Below are 14,473 nucleotides of genomic sequence, written 5' to 3' on the forward strand. Positions count from 1 at the left end.
GGTAACACTGCCAGTTCACCAGATATTTATCGAAGTCAACGCAGCCGCTTAAATTCAGCTTGGCATCGCTTGAGCCTGCTGACTTGCCAAAAAGCCATCCTGCAAGGGTTCACGGGAGATGTAGATGTCACAATCATATTAGCCGTTAAAATCCAGTACATGTGCCCTAAGGGTATCTGCAAGCACAGACATCAATACTTGAAAAACATCTGATCAAATATGCTCAAACACCGTAGTCCATTCACATGAACAATGCTTCCTTTTGACTGGCCGGACTCCGACCAGGCATGAACAAATAGACAAGAATGGGTAGAAAATCTGAAAACAGCCGCTAGTGTTAATGGATGTCCAGGGAGGGCAAGAAAAAGAAAAATGTGATGTGTGTACTCTTGACGTTCGAATGGAAGACCATCAGAGGACAAGATCACCAGTCTTGACCTCGGTCCTTCATCAGGATCTCAATAGCTTCATCCTCAGGAACTGGATTGTCGTTGAGGTCCTTGACGCATTGCGTGAGCCCTTCCACCGCTTCATCTACTTGCTCGGCAGTCCAGTCGGTGCAAGCCATGACCACTCGACGGTAGTTTTGTCCTAGAACGACGTTCTTGGATCTAAGGCGCTCCACCTCTTCCAGTATGTCATCGTTGAACTTGTGGTATCCCTCTATTCGTTGCTGTATGCTTTCTGCAGGTGGAAACGAGCGAAGAAAAGCAGCTTGCTGCTCGGAGAACCCAGTACTTGCATCAAAGTTGTCAGGGAAGATCGCTTCGAACGCAGCAATATCTAGTCCGAACTCTTTGTCGGCATCACCAACCAAGTACTTCTTGGACAAATCAAATGATCCTCCTTCTGTCTCTTTCAGTTTAGTAAGGAGGTCTTCCGACGACTTTTCAAGGTTCTTGCATCGACGGCTAAGTTCAATGCGCTCTGGAGCTCTACTCTTCAGGTCGTCCAGGTGCTTCTGTTCAATCTGCCGGGCTTTAGCCGACTCGCGAATCTTAGCATGCCAGTGGTCGAACTTTTCTTGCTTCTTTGTCAAGCTGGAAGCCAGATCCCTATCAATGCCGCCTAGCGTCTCGTGCACCAATGAAGTGATCTGCGCCAATGTCGCTAAAAGTCTGTCAGCCAGGTAATCCTATAAACAATGCGGTCGAGCTCTTACAGTCTAGAATCTCTTTCTTGGTTTTGGCCAATTGGTCCATGAAAGAGTCATTCCTATTCCCGGCTTGTTGGGATTGGCCATTGCCATCAACCATATCCACACCCACTCCATAATCGGCCGGTCGCAGACCGGTATGGTTTGGTATATGAGGGTCTGCGCCGACTTCCAGAAGCTGGGGCACAAGGACGGAGCGTGCGCGTCCCGCCAGATTAAGCGCAGTGTCTCCTTGATCATCTCGAAGGTTAACAATCTCGGATATGAACCGACCCAGCGTTATGACCTCCCCGGCTTGCGGTAGGGTTTGCCCATTCTCCACGACACCAGCATGCCCTAGCTGATTCGATGAAGAACCACCGTGGCGAACAATGAATTCCAAAAGAGCCTCTAGATAGTGTTTCGCCGACACATGGCCCCCGCCGCCAGTTGCCGCCATCACGGCAATGTGATGTAGTACTGTTCGCCCACTATAATCAACCATGTCAATGGTGGGGGCCAACACCTGTAGTAGACGTGGAAAACTCCGATAGTCGAGATTGTTCCTCGTTCCAACTGATTTTTGCAAGGCCGTTTCACCTGCCCCGTTCAGCCGGAAGATGTTGACGCCTTTCTCCACGAGTGCATACACAAGTGGCATGCGAGCAAGCATTGCTGCCCAATGAAGTGCATTGTTACGGTATTCGTCCAACGGGATTTCCAGGTCTTCTCCGGATAGTTGCATCAAGGCAGGATGCTTCGAAAAGTCCTTCGTCCTCTTGTCCAAGAACAACGTCATGATAAGCTTCATCTTCTGGAATCTCTCGGGAGTAGTGGCAGGTTGCAGAGGCTCAAATCCACGCTTTGTGCCATCGACCATGGAATTGGAGACATCCATGTCCTGGTAGAATGAGTCGTTGGGTTCAGTGGGAGTTGGTTCGTTCATCGACAAGGTTGATTGTTCATAGGGAAGTCCGAAAGGTGGCGCATGGTTGGAAGCAGATCTCATGCGTTTGCGAGGAGGTTCGTTCGACTCCTCAAACTCGAAGCCTGAGCCAACGGTACCTGGATACCGACCATTGCTTTGAACATTGCTTGCGAAGCCGCTGTCGGATGCAACACTGTACATGCTCTGTTGGCTGTTGAATGGGATTTGAGTATCTTGACTGCTTAGCTGCTGTGAGGGTTTTCGCATAGCATTCGACTTCCTTCCGTCAACACCACGTGCGGCCGGTGAGTCGAATCGGGCTTTGCTCATAGCATTGACCGCAGTAGCAGCAGTGCGAGAAATGTTCTGGAAGAAGGTGCCCTGCTGCGGCTGGGACATACCACGGTTGTCCATGTGATTATAGAGGCGTTTCCTTTGGGCAGCCATTGCCTGCTCCTTCGTCGGAGTGTCCAAGGAGTCTTGTGCATTTCCGGTCGTTCCATTGGGGCCCTGATCATATTCCAGAAGCGGTCTCAACATTTCCTCAACATGGTATTCGCGGCACAGCTCCACACCTCTCTGGTAATTCACCCAAGTCCCCTGGTATTTGCCGTAGCCACCCTGTACTTTTTCGTGCTCGCCAGCCGCGATTTCTTTCTCCAGTGTTTTCGTCCGTCTGGCCTTGACAACGCCTGCAACCTTCAGAATCTGAGTGGCGTTGAGCCAAGAGTCGGTGCGGCGTTTCATCACAGCAACCCCATTCACCTCCATTTCGTAGACGGCGACATTAGAGTAGACAGCCTGTAGGAAAGGGCAAGCGTATATTAGCGGCTTTAGGAAGTAGTTGACCTGGGTAGATGTGCCGAGAGACTAACCTTGTAAATCTGAGGTTTGAATTCTTCATAAACAGTGCCATAACCATGCATGTCTTCAAAGGTACTGAAACTACCCCTAGGTCCATTGGGCAATCCATTGGCGTAGCTATAAGACATGGCCGACTGGTGTGAGGCTTTCGGAGGCGGAGTAGCTCGGGGGGTGGAGGCTACAGATTGAGAAGCGTTGAACGAGCCCATGTGCGACTGTGAAAAAGTCATGCCGTTGGCCGAGCCCATGCTGCTCTGCGAGTAGGACATCTGCAGAGTCGGACGCGGTGGGTGGTGGTTGTTGGAAGCCATTGTGTCCAGGTTACTGAATGTGTAGGGTGTCCAGCCCAGGTACCAGACCTGTTAAAGGCAGCTTAACGAGAAAAGATGTCAGTTTGAAGTCGAATTGTAGCCGTCCAGGCCAATGGCATGACAGATTCAGTATGTCAAACAAAAGAGTAAAAGCATGTGGGGAACTGCACCTATGCTGGGAGATCCTCTCGGCCTCGGAATTACTGGGCAGACCACGGGAAGTCGCGCAAGATTGAAGGGAGGCGCGTGGCTGGCGCTCCGACCGTGAAGGGGATGAAAGGGACCGGGGGAGGGGGGGGGTTGTAGTCAGTCTGCAGGGAGGGATCAAAGCATGTAAACCCTTCCCGCTTCAGATAATATCTACATGAGACTCCAGATGATTAAGAGAGATTTGGCTTGTATAATAACAATAAATTCAATCACATGAGGAGGAAGAAGTCAAGTAAAGCTTCGCGGGGAAACTCTCGATGTTCGCCCGTCGCGTGCGCGGCTAACCTGAACCGTTTTCGCGTTTCGCCTTCAGAGAAAACAATCTACGGAGTACTATTACCCCTTTGGGACTTCCGCCTTTTTGACCGCCTTGATCTCAGCCGTACAACTCGAACAATCAAACAATATCAAACAACCCCCGGGGAAAGAAAAGGATGTCGGCTAGAGAGCAACGAACTCCGCAAAAGCAAGAAAACAAGTCAATAATCAGTTCTTAACGATGCCAACGAAAATCACCCCTGTGTCGCCAGTCACGGTTCCCGCGGCGACATGGCGGCATCTCCTTCGATCACTCCTTCGCGAGGCATCCTATCTCCCCGACCCCGTCGCCAAAGGCTATATGCATCGCTATGTCCTCGGTCGGTTCCGACACTATGCGAACAACCCCAGCTTCGAAGAACGGAATGATCTATGGCAACGCTGGCGACTACGGAAGACAGCTATCAAGGGTCTGTCGGTATTACAAAGAGCCAATCAAGGTTATATGAAACCACTAGAGAAAGTCCTACGCATGGCATATGGTCGCACCGGGAGGCGGAGGAGGGAACTCATTCTAAGCCTCATTACTCGAACGACTCCGCCTTCGGAGCCGAAGCCGAAGTGTTTAGAAGATCTTCTGGCCAAGAATAGCATGACAGAGGACTGGAAACCGCCTAGGGTCGTTCAAGATCTGTTGAAGGCTCAGCTCCAGCAACCTTTGCTTCAATATCTCGATGCAGCCCCAAGAATCAAGGATTTTGAGCCGGTCATCCCCGAAAAGAATTCATGGGCTAGGCCGGTTCCACATTGCCGGCGAAGGAATATCAGAAAGAAATGGTACAGCAAAGTCTTGGCCAACCTCCTTCCACCAGTCCCACGCCGCGATCTAAAGATTCTTGAAGGTCTAATATCAGGCCAATTGCCATGGGCGCCACCTAAAAGAAGGAAAGCCACTGGAACTACCCCTGCTCCTCCATCTGAGCCAGAGCTCGATGTTGCATTCTTGGTGAATGGCCCAAAGAAGGGTCAGACGTTCAAGCCCTATGCGGCCGGGCGACCTCATGTGTTCACACGTCGGTTCATGCTCAGAATCTGGATGCGCATCTCAAGTCTAATACCCCGCGTTCTCATAATCGAAGAAGCCGGGACTGGGAAAGTAAAGCACAGGTTTACTTGGAAACGAGAATCTATGACCAGACCCACTCTTCCAGCGAGGAAAGACATTACAGCTGAGATCTTCGAGGGCGTCGATTCTCAGGGGAAATTGCTCGCAGGTCAATTGAAGCCCGAGCAGCAAGGCAACGATCAACCTCAAGACGCACCCGACGTCAAGATACACTAACATACACACCACTTAAGACACTACTCAAGGGAATTGAATCACACCTTCAAAATTGCATCATACCCCGACAAATGGGTCTTGTGGATGCTTCACAGCAAGCGCACCTGCTAATCTCTCCTATGGATAACAATTTCGCAGGACCCGAAGTTGCCCAAACTCGTTGATGTATGGCTGACTTCCGGTCGCAACGATCCAGGGTCCGTTGACCGGCTTCTCTCGCTCGATCCCAAAGGGCCAGATCTCCTCCATGGTCAGGCGAAGATCATCCTTCGGCTCCCCATTCTTGATCCTCAACTTCTCGAAGAAGACATACGCCGCATAGAAGACTATGGCCGTGTTTTCCACGAGGGCGCCCTCTTGCTTGAGGAACACCTGCAGCAAACCGGGGTTGATCGTCTTCTCGCCCCCAGGGAATGTCGCCTTGGCCGCATCCCTCAGGAACCCGGCCTTTGTGACACCGGGCTTGGCAACATGCTTCCGGATCATGTCCCTGACTCGATCACAAGTCTCAAACACGGGCACCTCAAGCTCCTCGTCCTCCTCATGCTCCAATCCAATACCAGAAACATCATACTCCGAGTTTCCATCCGCTGCACGACTACCTCTACCCTTCCCCGCCGTAGCCGCCGTAGCCGTCTTCGCCCTCTTCTTCGTAGCCGGCGCCACAGTAGAATTCCCCGAAACATCCCCAAAACCCGCTGCTGCTGCTGCTCCTGCCCATGCAGCATGACACCCCTACCCACCCTTCCCCCCTCCTCGAACCCCCGAAAGAACTCCCCCGCCTTAACAAACGTGACCGACCTCACCCCTTTCTCGGGACCACTCTGACCCACAAAATCCCGATACGACTTCGCCGACACGCCGATCAGCCGTTGAAACTGCCCCGGCTGCATCTGCCGCGCGTCCAGAAAGTCCCGAATGTCCTGGCGGACCTCATCGCAGTTCTTGTTAACAGAAGACCGACCCCCGCGCGACGACCTGTTTTCCTTATCGTTGTCGTGGTGGTCATCCTCGGCGTCGACGTCGATAACGTCAAATTGCGCGTCGGTCGAGGAGCATATCTTCGTGCTCGCGCTCGTGCCTGTGACAGGGGCTTTGCGGCGGCGGTTGACGTTCAGCTCCGGGTTTAGGGCGGAGGAGACGAGGCGGGTGAAGACGTCTCTGTACGCTTCGGGGATGGCGGCGAGGTGGTCGGCGAGAGGGTCGTGGGGAGGCATGGTTGGTGGGTGGGTCGATATAAAAAGGTACTCCGTTCAGGGTTAACTTGGTGTTTAGTTAGAAGGGGTAGGGGGAGATATTGGATAGCAAGAAAGGAATAAGAGATTTAAAAGAAGAAATAAGAATGAAAGTGATAAATACCGTCGTGTACGACGATCTTTTTTTTGTTTTGTTTACTTTTCTTTTTTCGAAAACGCCGTTTGGTGGTGACCTGTTCGCGTCTCAATAGGCCACCTAGAACCGGGCCACCGTGTGTGTACTAATGAATGGGTCACCTACTTCCGGAACACCCACGTAGTTCCGGAACACCGCGTTTTCCTGGGAAAGTATAGGACCTGGAAAGGCTTATCATGGTCATCCAGCGTATCAGGGTAAAAGTGTATTCATTGACTCGCAGGCACAGATAGCTCGGAACTCCCAATAGCAAGAAAAGAAAACAGGAATCATGTGCGCCTTTTCCTACCTAGTAAAAAAGAAACATTGAAGAATCAAACCATAGTGAATCCACATCATTGATCACCAAAGCCACGCGTCGCTTCTACCCAAGCCTCAGTATCTCCAACAAACTCCCTGGCAGGCTCTTTGCCTTCTGCTCGCCCCTCCCCTGTGATATTGTACAAAATACAATGGGATATTATTGAAAAAAGAAAAGAAAGATGACACCACCTTTCAGCGTTCCTGCCCAGGTCATGACAGCAGTAAAAAGAACAGATATCATTAGATATTCTTCGCCACTCAAAAGACGTGTCCAACAATGCATGGCGTTTATGACGAAATGAAAAGATCTCATTACAAGTCCAAGGCCTTGTAGTCAGCCCCGGCCTCTGCGCTCAAGGGTTGCACCCCCCGGCTAGCATCAGCACCCGTAGGCTGGAAGTTGTACCGGTTTCCGATACCCGCCGTGGCGGCATCGGCGAGCAAGGCGTTGGTCTCCTCTCCGGGGCCCTTCAGACTGACCGATTGAAGAGTGTCTTGAACCTCCTTGACTCTCTTCTTGAAGGCCATTCGGTCCAAGAAGAGCTGCTGGCGAGCGAGCTCGAGTTCGCGGCGTTCAGCCTCAATGATCTCCTCCATTTCGTTGAACTGTGCCAACTTGATCTCGAACTTTTGTAGCGTCACGTTCACCGCAGCCGAGACCAGGCGGGTCATTTCCCGTTCTTCATGAGACGCCAAGGCCCCAGCGCGGGCAGCAGAGGCAGCCAGGGCAACAGTAGGGAGGGTAGTTTTGCCTTCCTTGTTGGCAACGGTGCTCTGGGCCGTCTCAGCGGCGGGTTCCTCGCGAGTAGCATCCACCTCCATGGAGTCTTCTGCCTTCACTGCACTTTCCTTCTCCTTGCCCTTCTCCTGGGTCTTCTCGGCTCCAGAACCCTTCTCAAGCTGCTTTCTGAGCTCCTTGCGGATTTCCTCTACCGAGCGACCAGCCGCGGCAGCGGCCACAGAAGGCTCGGCCATCTGGGCCAAGAACGCGACCACAGAAAGGACCGGATTCTCGGACTGGCTGATCGGATCGCGTCCAGCCGCCGCCCGGACCTCGGGGGTGTCGTCAAGGTACTTGTCCTCAATCTCGAGCTGCAGGAATTTCATCACGCACTCCTCCTTAGTCCTCGAGCCGACATGGTTGGCAATTTGTTCCCAGTTATCGTCAAAGTTCTCCAGACCCTCAAGAAGCAGGATGAGCTCCGAGTCAGACCACGGGGCATCTTTATCGGGGGCGATTGTGTAAGGGCTTTCTTCGAGTTTGACGAAATCGGAGGCATTGTGACTAGAAGGCATCCTGCCCTGTAGGAAACAGTTGGGGCAGAGGTCATACTTGCTATCAGATGCGGGGTTGGCGGTCGCCGGCGTCGATTTGGCGTAGTGGAATCTGAGGCGAGTGCAGTCGATACCGCATGAGAAGCAATGGAACTTCTTCCTTGGCTCCTTGCTGGCACTCTCCAATGCCTTGGTGGCATCAGCAGGGGTGCCGTTGGCTGCCGAGCCCTCACCGTTGGTCTGCTTCTCCTTGTCTTCGCTGGCAGGGGTAATCTCCTTGCCCTTATCGTCATAGACGTTACGGCGGATTTCGAGGTTGAGATCGGCCTTGGATGCAGGGGCAGCCGATGCTGCGCGATCGGTGGCGGGGAGAGGCTTGCCGGGCTTGACAAAGTGATTGGGACCGGGCTGGAAAGGCTGCAGACCCCTCGGCGTGTCGGCAACTACTCGGAAGTGACCCGTGAAAGGAGGACCGATATTCGATGGGCGTGTCTGAGGATCAACCTGGACATAATGTCAGCGTCAAATTGTGAGAAATCTGCAGCAAATACTCACTTGATAGTTGATCAAACCCCATTGTTCGAGGAAGGAGTGAACCCGCATGATTGCGCATACATCTCCGGCAAGATTCCGGCGGCATGCAGTGACTGTGAGGTATTCGATGGGGTTGAGTCTGTATGTGTTGATCATGAAATCACGGTAGTCCTTGTAGACCGCGGGGGTCTTGCTGCGGTTTCGACCGTTGAAGAATTCGGCGAGAGCTTTCTTCTCGATAGGGTGGATCAGGTGCATGTCGAACCAGGATGTATAGCTAGGAAGAATGATGGCATGGGTTTGTGAAACGAGATGTGAGCGCGCAGAGTTCTCGGCCGAAGCCTTGGACTGTGCAGGCTGCTCTTCCGCGGTGCCCTCTGCTCCTGATTGCGCAGCGACTTCGGCAATCTCATCACCCTCGCTTTCCTTCTTGGTTTCGGTCTCTGTACCGCCCATCTCCTCATCTTCGGGTTCGCCATCGGCAGGCTGGGGTTTCGGGGAAGCAGGGGCATCTAGCGGGTTATCAGTCCCTGGAGCTGTGGATGATTTTCGTTCTCAGTAGAACTTTCTTGCGACTGCGATCTCGCATCCCACGGTTGCAATGGTCGACATGTCCCGATTCGCTGCGGGAGCAGGGAGGCAACACTCACCGGAAGCACTGATCACGTCACCCGGAGCATCCTGAGCGGCGGTGCCCGCCTGAATATCATCGGCAGGACCGCTGGAAATGACAGGGCTGTCTTCCATATTGTTGATCTGATGGCGGGAGATGACGGTTGATGTCGCAAGCAACGGAGAACAAGGGACCTTCGCGCTCCTCAAGCTTCAAGGGATTGGGTAATCGAAGTGCCGGTACGATCCCTAGTGCGGTGGTGCTTGGGATCCTAGAGATATCGAGGGAGTGGGAAGAAACCAGCGGGTGGTAATGACCACCAAGATAGCAACAAGTCGTGGGGAAGAAAGGTGGTTGCTTGGGAGCAGAGCGACTTGTCGCGACACGGGCCTCGCTCCAAAAACTCGCGCCAAGACCCTCTGGTGCGCTAGTCCCAGTACGCACTAGCTCGGTTGCCTCCATCGTCCTCCTCATCTATACGAGGTTTATGAGTAACTTGCAGTCATTGATTCCAAAATAACTTGATGGTCATTTTGCATTCTATTAGATGCCGGTCCGTAGCTAGGCTTGCATTGCTTGACATCAAGTCGCCAGTATTGGTTGCTGGCTTGACAACACTTTTACGAAATGAGTACACCATATATCAACACGGCACCAAGGCCATTCCTACAGCGAACCTCTGGATACAATGGCAACTGTGATTCAGTGTATTGATACTCGCATAAACAGCATACAAATCAGCGCGCGCACGCTTAAAATCCCAAACCAAGCTCCAGGTCTATAGCCCAGTCCCTTCTCACTCCTATTTAGCAGCGAGACTCTCCCTGTACGTCTTCAGGCACTTCGCGATCGCAGGTCTCGCCTGCAGTCTCTGCAGCCAAGCGTTGACGTTGGGAAAGTCCTTCTCCAAATCAATGGCATCGCCAGTAGCCATGGGAATAATCTGGTACCACTGCACAAACGCAGCGTCTGCGTAGCTGTACTTTCCATCGACCAGGTACTCCCGGTCTTCGAGGACCTTGTCCAGCACGCCCGTCACGCGGCGGATCTCGTTCAGGTAGCGCTCTTGAGCACTGGTGATCTTCTCAGGATGGTAACGAGTGAACCAGATGAATTGACCGAAGTACGGCCCTTGTCCGGACATCTGGAAATGGAGCCATTGCTTGGCATGGAAGTAGCCCGGGGTGCCGGCCTTGGGGCTGATCTTGTTGTCTTTGTCGTAGGTCTCGATGAGGTATTCGATGATGGCACCAGACTCCCACAGGGTGATTCCGGTGTTGGGGTCTTCAATGGCGGGGACACGGCCATTGGGGTTGATGGAGATGAAGGGCTCCTTCTTGATGGTATCGAACGGTACATATTTGTGCTCGAAGGGGATCTCGAGCTCTTCCAGGATCATAGCCACCTTCCAGGGGTTGGGGCCGCCTTGGTGGCCGTGGAGGATGATCGGCTTGAGAGACATCTTTGGGTAGCGGAAGAATGTGTGGTAAAAGATATTCGATTAAAGTAGTTGAGAGAATGTTATCTGGAGGATTGAAGCTGTTTGTGATGATAGGAGTCCATCTTGGTCAACACCCTGCGTGCCTTATATAGATATCTGAAGCGTTGAAGCTTCAGGACAACATATCCTTTTGGATATCCCTCATAATCTGTCACTTTCTAGAGTGACATAATGCATAGCTCTCTGGTCACCGCAAATGTGGATGTTGAGTAAGTCGCCGGCTCATGAGACAGGTTTCATTGCCGAATGTTCAACCGCTGACAAATGCACAGCAATGGACGTGCGTATACTTTACATTTCCATGGTAGGTGATGAGCGTTCTCCTCCAGGAGGAAACCTGTGCATAATTGAAGTAAGGAGTATGTCCCTTCGGTCAATTTGGTTCTACTTCATTTGTCAGGGAACGGTGTGTCGGGGTTATATGAGTCCGATCAGGTGGGGAGCTCGAGGTTGACAATACCCAATCCGGGCGCACTCGACATTCTAAGGAGAGCTGCATTAGAAATCAACATCTGTGGGGATGAGTGTTCATGAATGATCCCCACACATAGCTTGGAAGCGGTCAGCTTCGATGATCACAGAGCCACTTGTTCAAGGCAGTGTCTTGGTCAGCTACCACGACAACTAACTAAGTTAACTAGGTTGCTAAACCGGTCCTGCTTACAATGCAGTCCTGCGCTGCCTGGCAGATAACAATAAGCTGTGAGCACAGACATCCTCTTTGCTTACAGAGGCATGCATTATGGCTAAGCAATAGCAGTAAAGGGCGTTACGATAGCATGGTATACGAGTAGGTGCTTACGCTATAGCATTGTATACTAACTTCTCTTCCTGCTTACAGGACAAAGATAAAGAGTGTTTGAATGAGTTGGATCTCGCGTGCCATGAGCTGCGAGGTTTGCATATAGGCTTTTACACCCTATTGCCAAATAAGCTTCAAAAGGGTCGGTAGCTCAGTGGTATGAGCAAGAGATTGCAGATCTCGAGGTCGCGTGTTCGATCCACGCTCGGCCCTCAAAGCTTTCTTTTTATACATCCTATTTGTCCTCTCAGTGTGGCTAGAGCTTTTTGCCATACGTGAAATTTTTGAGTAATTGGCTTGCAGTAAGGAAGAAGTCCCCGGATGGTCGATCGATGCTGGCTTAGTGCCTAAATTAAAGAGACTTGTTTTTGACCTACCCTTGTCACTCTATAATAAATCCACTACTCGCGTTTTGCTAGCGTCGCACGCCCTGGTGTATCTGCCCAGGGATTCATTCATCAGTATTGGATGCTATTGCCAAAGCTATATTTTGATTTATAATGTCAAAAATTGAGCCGCCAACCACAATTCAAGGGTCGGTAACTCAGGGGTAGAGTGTGGGACTGCAGATCTCACGGTCACGCGTTCAAATCGCGTTCGGCCCTTGTCTTCTTCTTTTTGGCCTGCTACCTCAAATTTTGTCAATCGGAAAAGAGACTCAACACTGAAAGCTTGTGTTGGCTTGATCTTTTTTTCTGTTTAGAGGACACCTAGTTCATCCCTGCACTTTTGTTTATCATGTCATTCATTCTGCGAACCTTATTTGTGGCACTCCATGGAAGGAGCATGACATTCCTGTTACTGAAGAATCCGAAAATATATTCCATGCTGGGTTTCGCAAAATGGTATAATGCACACAGAAATCACCCACCCAAACCACACTACATACTAGGAGCCAAGGACAGAACCTACGCCTTGCTCCTCGTGCATTGTTTCATCATCTAGCACCATACTATCAGCCTCATGAACCTTTCCAGGACTCGAGCCTGGAGGCGAAATATCATACTGGACATCAGTGTTGCCTCCACTTGCGTCCACCCCAGCGGAACCCGAAAGAAAAGATTGCATATGTCCTTGCTCGAGACGTCGTCTTTTATTCCTGTTCTCAAGAATCTCGTCTTGCAAGTCAAAAGCATCGTGGCCATATTCCTCCCACTCGCTTCGGTAGAGTAATCGATCCCGCCAATCGAATAGATCATCCATCGACTTCCGCACACTAATCGGTCTTTTGCGCGGATCTGGCTTCATCTGACGCGGATCTCTTTCATTTTGCCCTTCGGTCCCGGCATGACCATATGATGGAGTAGGCGGAGGCGACCGACCAACTAGCTCCCACAGGTTAGACTCTTCAGCGCGGCTTGCTTCCCTGTCCACCTGTTCTGCGTATTCGTCCTCCGAGTCAAACGGAACCTCCTCAATGGGCTCTGGTGAAACTGCCTGACCAGAGATAGGAGGCTCGGATTCGTTACCGGCGTCTGAGCCCTGATCGTCAACCACCTGGCTCCCATCTCTACCCCTAGAAACGCTCCTCGAGATCGAGCCCGACTGGGAGGGCAATGGTTGCTTTCGAGATAGAATGTCCTCCACCTCGTCATAGTCCATTTGTATCGACTTCCAGTCCTTCACGTGTCGGTTATCCACAACATCAAGGGAGAGTCTCCGGGCGAGACCAACCCAAAAATCAGAGTTTTCTCGCTTCATGTTCAAGACGTCCAATGCTGTTCTAACATCGCGAGCCCTGACATCGCGAGCCCTAGCCCGACCGTCCTCTTCCACTTTTCGCAACCTTGCATCCGCAAAGAAGAGGGACGACTGTACCAACCGGCGCGTTAGACTCACAGCCAATGAATAGAAGTCGGCGAACGCATCCGCCGTCAGGGACGGGGTTTCGTCTGCGAAGGACAAACCACGCCAATTCTCATCCGACCGTGTGCCCCCGGTGTTCATGAAAAATCGCTCCGAGAGATTAACCCAGTTGCTCATCTTGAACAAGCTAGCCGTGAGATGCACACTGGATCGGTCGTAGACATCCCTATCCGGAGTATGGAGCTGTTCATCCCGAGTTCCTGTTTCCAGGTCTTGTGCTCCGTGGCCGTTTGTATTTTCGGCTTCTTGATTAGCTGGATTTTCATCTTCCGCGAGTCGATGATCTGGATCGTCTGCTCTCGCTCGACGGTCGGCTTTTTCTGTTTTGGCTCGATGATCCAAATCCAAAGCTTTCTCATAATCGATGACCCAGAAATCGCGGTGCTTGTGCCTTCCAGTAACATCCTCATCCTGTTGCTCTTTCAAGCGCAGTAATTCGGCATAGTGATCCAAGGTTCTGTGACATTCATTGCCAATCTCGGCGGCAGCGGGAACATCGGCCAGAATAATTGTTCGGCTATGCGATTGCGTCATATGGCGCTTTTGCAGACCGTTCTGTAAGAGTCTGAGATGTTCCTGCACTTCGATTTCCGACTTCGAGCCGAGCCTGCGGGCAATCTCGCGGATCCCTTCCCTCCCCTTCCGGTCCAAGCTGCGATATAAAACTCCCTTCTCCTGTGGATTCCAAACCACGACTCCATTCTGTGTAGAGTTATACCTCTCGGCGTCGGGGTCCGCAAGATCGGGCGTGTCATCATCGGCAAGTTGTTTTAACACATCGACATAGAGATCCACCGCTTTTCGTGGTAGCGTAGACTGCAGGTTATCGAGAGCTGAAGCTCGTGTGGTATTTTTGCGTGCCAACCCGCGGGGCTCCGCGTCTGTTCTCTCATCATGCGTCTTATCCAATGATGATGCTGATCGGGTATTCTCGTCGGGGTTGCAAACAGAGTCCGATGGATCATCGTCTACCGAATTGCTCATGATCGACTAGCTCACACCGGATGCGTAGGTGAAACGGATTCCAAACCATCGCCCCAGAGTTACATCAAAACCAGTAAAATGACCATCGGCGCAACCAAGGTGAGGAGCAAGTAAAGTTTAGGTGAGCGGAGGACTGACAGACAAGGTGACTTTTT

General features: G+C 51.7%; 6 protein-coding genes and 2 non-coding genes across 8 annotated transcripts; 3 read left to right on the top strand and 5 right to left on the bottom strand.

Annotated features, from left to right (window-relative positions):
• Positions 1-113: 113 nt before the first annotated feature.
• Positions 114-3,669, bottom strand: BO72DRAFT_408959 (putative APSES transcription factor (MbpA)). The gene is made up of 4 exons (XM_040942393.1): positions 3,409-3,669; positions 2,939-3,299; positions 1,163-2,864; positions 114-1,110 (listed from the first exon to the last, which is right to left on the bottom strand). The coding sequence occupies exons 2-4, from the start codon at positions 3,236-3,238 to the stop codon at positions 425-427; spliced, it is 2,688 nt and encodes an 895-aa protein (XP_040799023.1). The 5' UTR covers positions 3,239-3,299; positions 3,409-3,669; the 3' UTR covers positions 114-424.
• Positions 3,670-3,803: 134 nt separating this feature from the next.
• BO72DRAFT_184754 (uncharacterized protein) lies at positions 3,804-5,289 on the top strand. The gene has a single exon (XM_040939489.1). It carries the CDS (start codon positions 3,948-3,950, stop codon positions 5,046-5,048), a length of 1,101 nt encoding a protein of 366 aa, XP_040799024.1. The 5' UTR covers positions 3,804-3,947; the 3' UTR covers positions 5,049-5,289.
• BO72DRAFT_450109 (uncharacterized protein) lies at positions 4,931-5,776 on the bottom strand. Its single transcript, XM_040945176.1, has one exon. It carries the CDS (start codon positions 5,532-5,534, stop codon positions 5,166-5,168), a length of 369 nt encoding a protein of 122 aa, XP_040799025.1. The 5' UTR covers positions 5,535-5,776; the 3' UTR covers positions 4,931-5,165.
• Positions 5,777-6,630: 854 nt separating this feature from the next.
• On the bottom strand, positions 6,631-9,524 carry rscE (putative RSC complex subunit (RSC8)). The gene is made up of 3 exons (XM_040945177.1): positions 9,203-9,524; positions 8,574-9,088; positions 6,631-8,522 (listed from the first exon to the last, which is right to left on the bottom strand). The coding sequence occupies exons 1-3, from the start codon at positions 9,297-9,299 to the stop codon at positions 7,056-7,058; spliced, it is 2,079 nt and encodes a 692-aa protein (XP_040799026.1). The 5' UTR covers positions 9,300-9,524; the 3' UTR covers positions 6,631-7,055.
• Positions 9,525-9,923: 399 nt separating this feature from the next.
• BO72DRAFT_184767 (glutathione S-transferase family protein) lies at positions 9,924-10,744 on the bottom strand. The gene has a single exon (XM_040939490.1). The coding sequence runs from the start codon at positions 10,625-10,627 to the stop codon at positions 9,968-9,970; it is 660 nt and encodes a 219-aa protein (XP_040799027.1). The 5' UTR covers positions 10,628-10,744; the 3' UTR covers positions 9,924-9,967.
• Positions 10,745-11,608: 864 nt separating this feature from the next.
• Positions 11,609-11,681, top strand: BO72DRAFT_t200. Its single transcript has one exon. It is a non-coding gene; the product is annotated as a tRNA-Cys (tRNA).
• Positions 11,682-12,001: 320 nt separating this feature from the next.
• BO72DRAFT_t201 lies at positions 12,002-12,073 on the top strand. The gene has a single exon. It is a non-coding gene; the product is annotated as a tRNA-Cys (tRNA).
• A 139-nt stretch (positions 12,074-12,212) lies between these two features.
• On the bottom strand, positions 12,213-14,454 carry BO72DRAFT_450112 (uncharacterized protein). Its single transcript, XM_040945178.1, has one exon. The coding sequence runs from the start codon at positions 14,316-14,318 to the stop codon at positions 12,357-12,359; it is 1,962 nt and encodes a 653-aa protein (XP_040799028.1). The 5' UTR covers positions 14,319-14,454; the 3' UTR covers positions 12,213-12,356.
• Positions 14,455-14,473: the final 19 nt, after the last annotated feature.

This window comes from Aspergillus fijiensis (genome assembly GCF_003184825.1).
Source record: "Aspergillus fijiensis CBS 313.89 unplaced genomic scaffold BO72scaffold_42, whole genome shotgun sequence".
In the NCBI taxonomy this organism is placed as follows: Eukaryota; Fungi; Ascomycota; class Eurotiomycetes; order Eurotiales; family Aspergillaceae; genus Aspergillus; species Aspergillus fijiensis.

Coding starts and splice junctions, on each gene's coding strand:
- BO72DRAFT_184754 (XM_040939489.1), top strand. CDS start 3,948: ATGCCAACGAAAATCACCCCTGTGTCGCCAGTCACGGTTCCCGCGGCG.
- rscE (XM_040945177.1), bottom strand. CDS start 9,299: ATGGAAGACAGCCCTGTCATTTCCAGCGGTCCTGCCGATGATATTCAG. Junction 9,089..9,202: donor TGACGTGATCAGTGCTTCCG/GTGAGTGTTGCC, acceptor AATCATCCACAG/CTCCAGGGACTGATAACCCG. Junction 8,523..8,573: donor GGGGTTTGATCAACTATCAA/GTGAGTATTTGC, acceptor CATTATGTCCAG/GTTGATCCTCAGACACGCCC.
- BO72DRAFT_408959 (XM_040942393.1), bottom strand. CDS start 3,238: ATGGCTTCCAACAACCACCACCCACCGCGTCCGACTCTGCAGATGTCC. Junction 2,865..2,938: donor TCAAACCTCAGATTTACAAG/GTTAGTCTCTCG, acceptor CCTTTCCTACAG/GCTGTCTACTCTAATGTCGC. Junction 1,111..1,162: donor CAAGAAAGAGATTCTAGACT/GTAAGAGCTCGA, acceptor ACAGACTTTTAG/CGACATTGGCGCAGATCACT.
- BO72DRAFT_450112 (XM_040945178.1), bottom strand. CDS start 14,318: ATGAGCAATTCGGTAGACGATGATCCATCGGACTCTGTTTGCAACCCC.
- BO72DRAFT_450109 (XM_040945176.1), bottom strand. CDS start 5,534: ATGATCCGGAAGCATGTTGCCAAGCCCGGTGTCACAAAGGCCGGGTTC.
- BO72DRAFT_184767 (XM_040939490.1), bottom strand. CDS start 10,627: ATGTCTCTCAAGCCGATCATCCTCCACGGCCACCAAGGCGGCCCCAAC.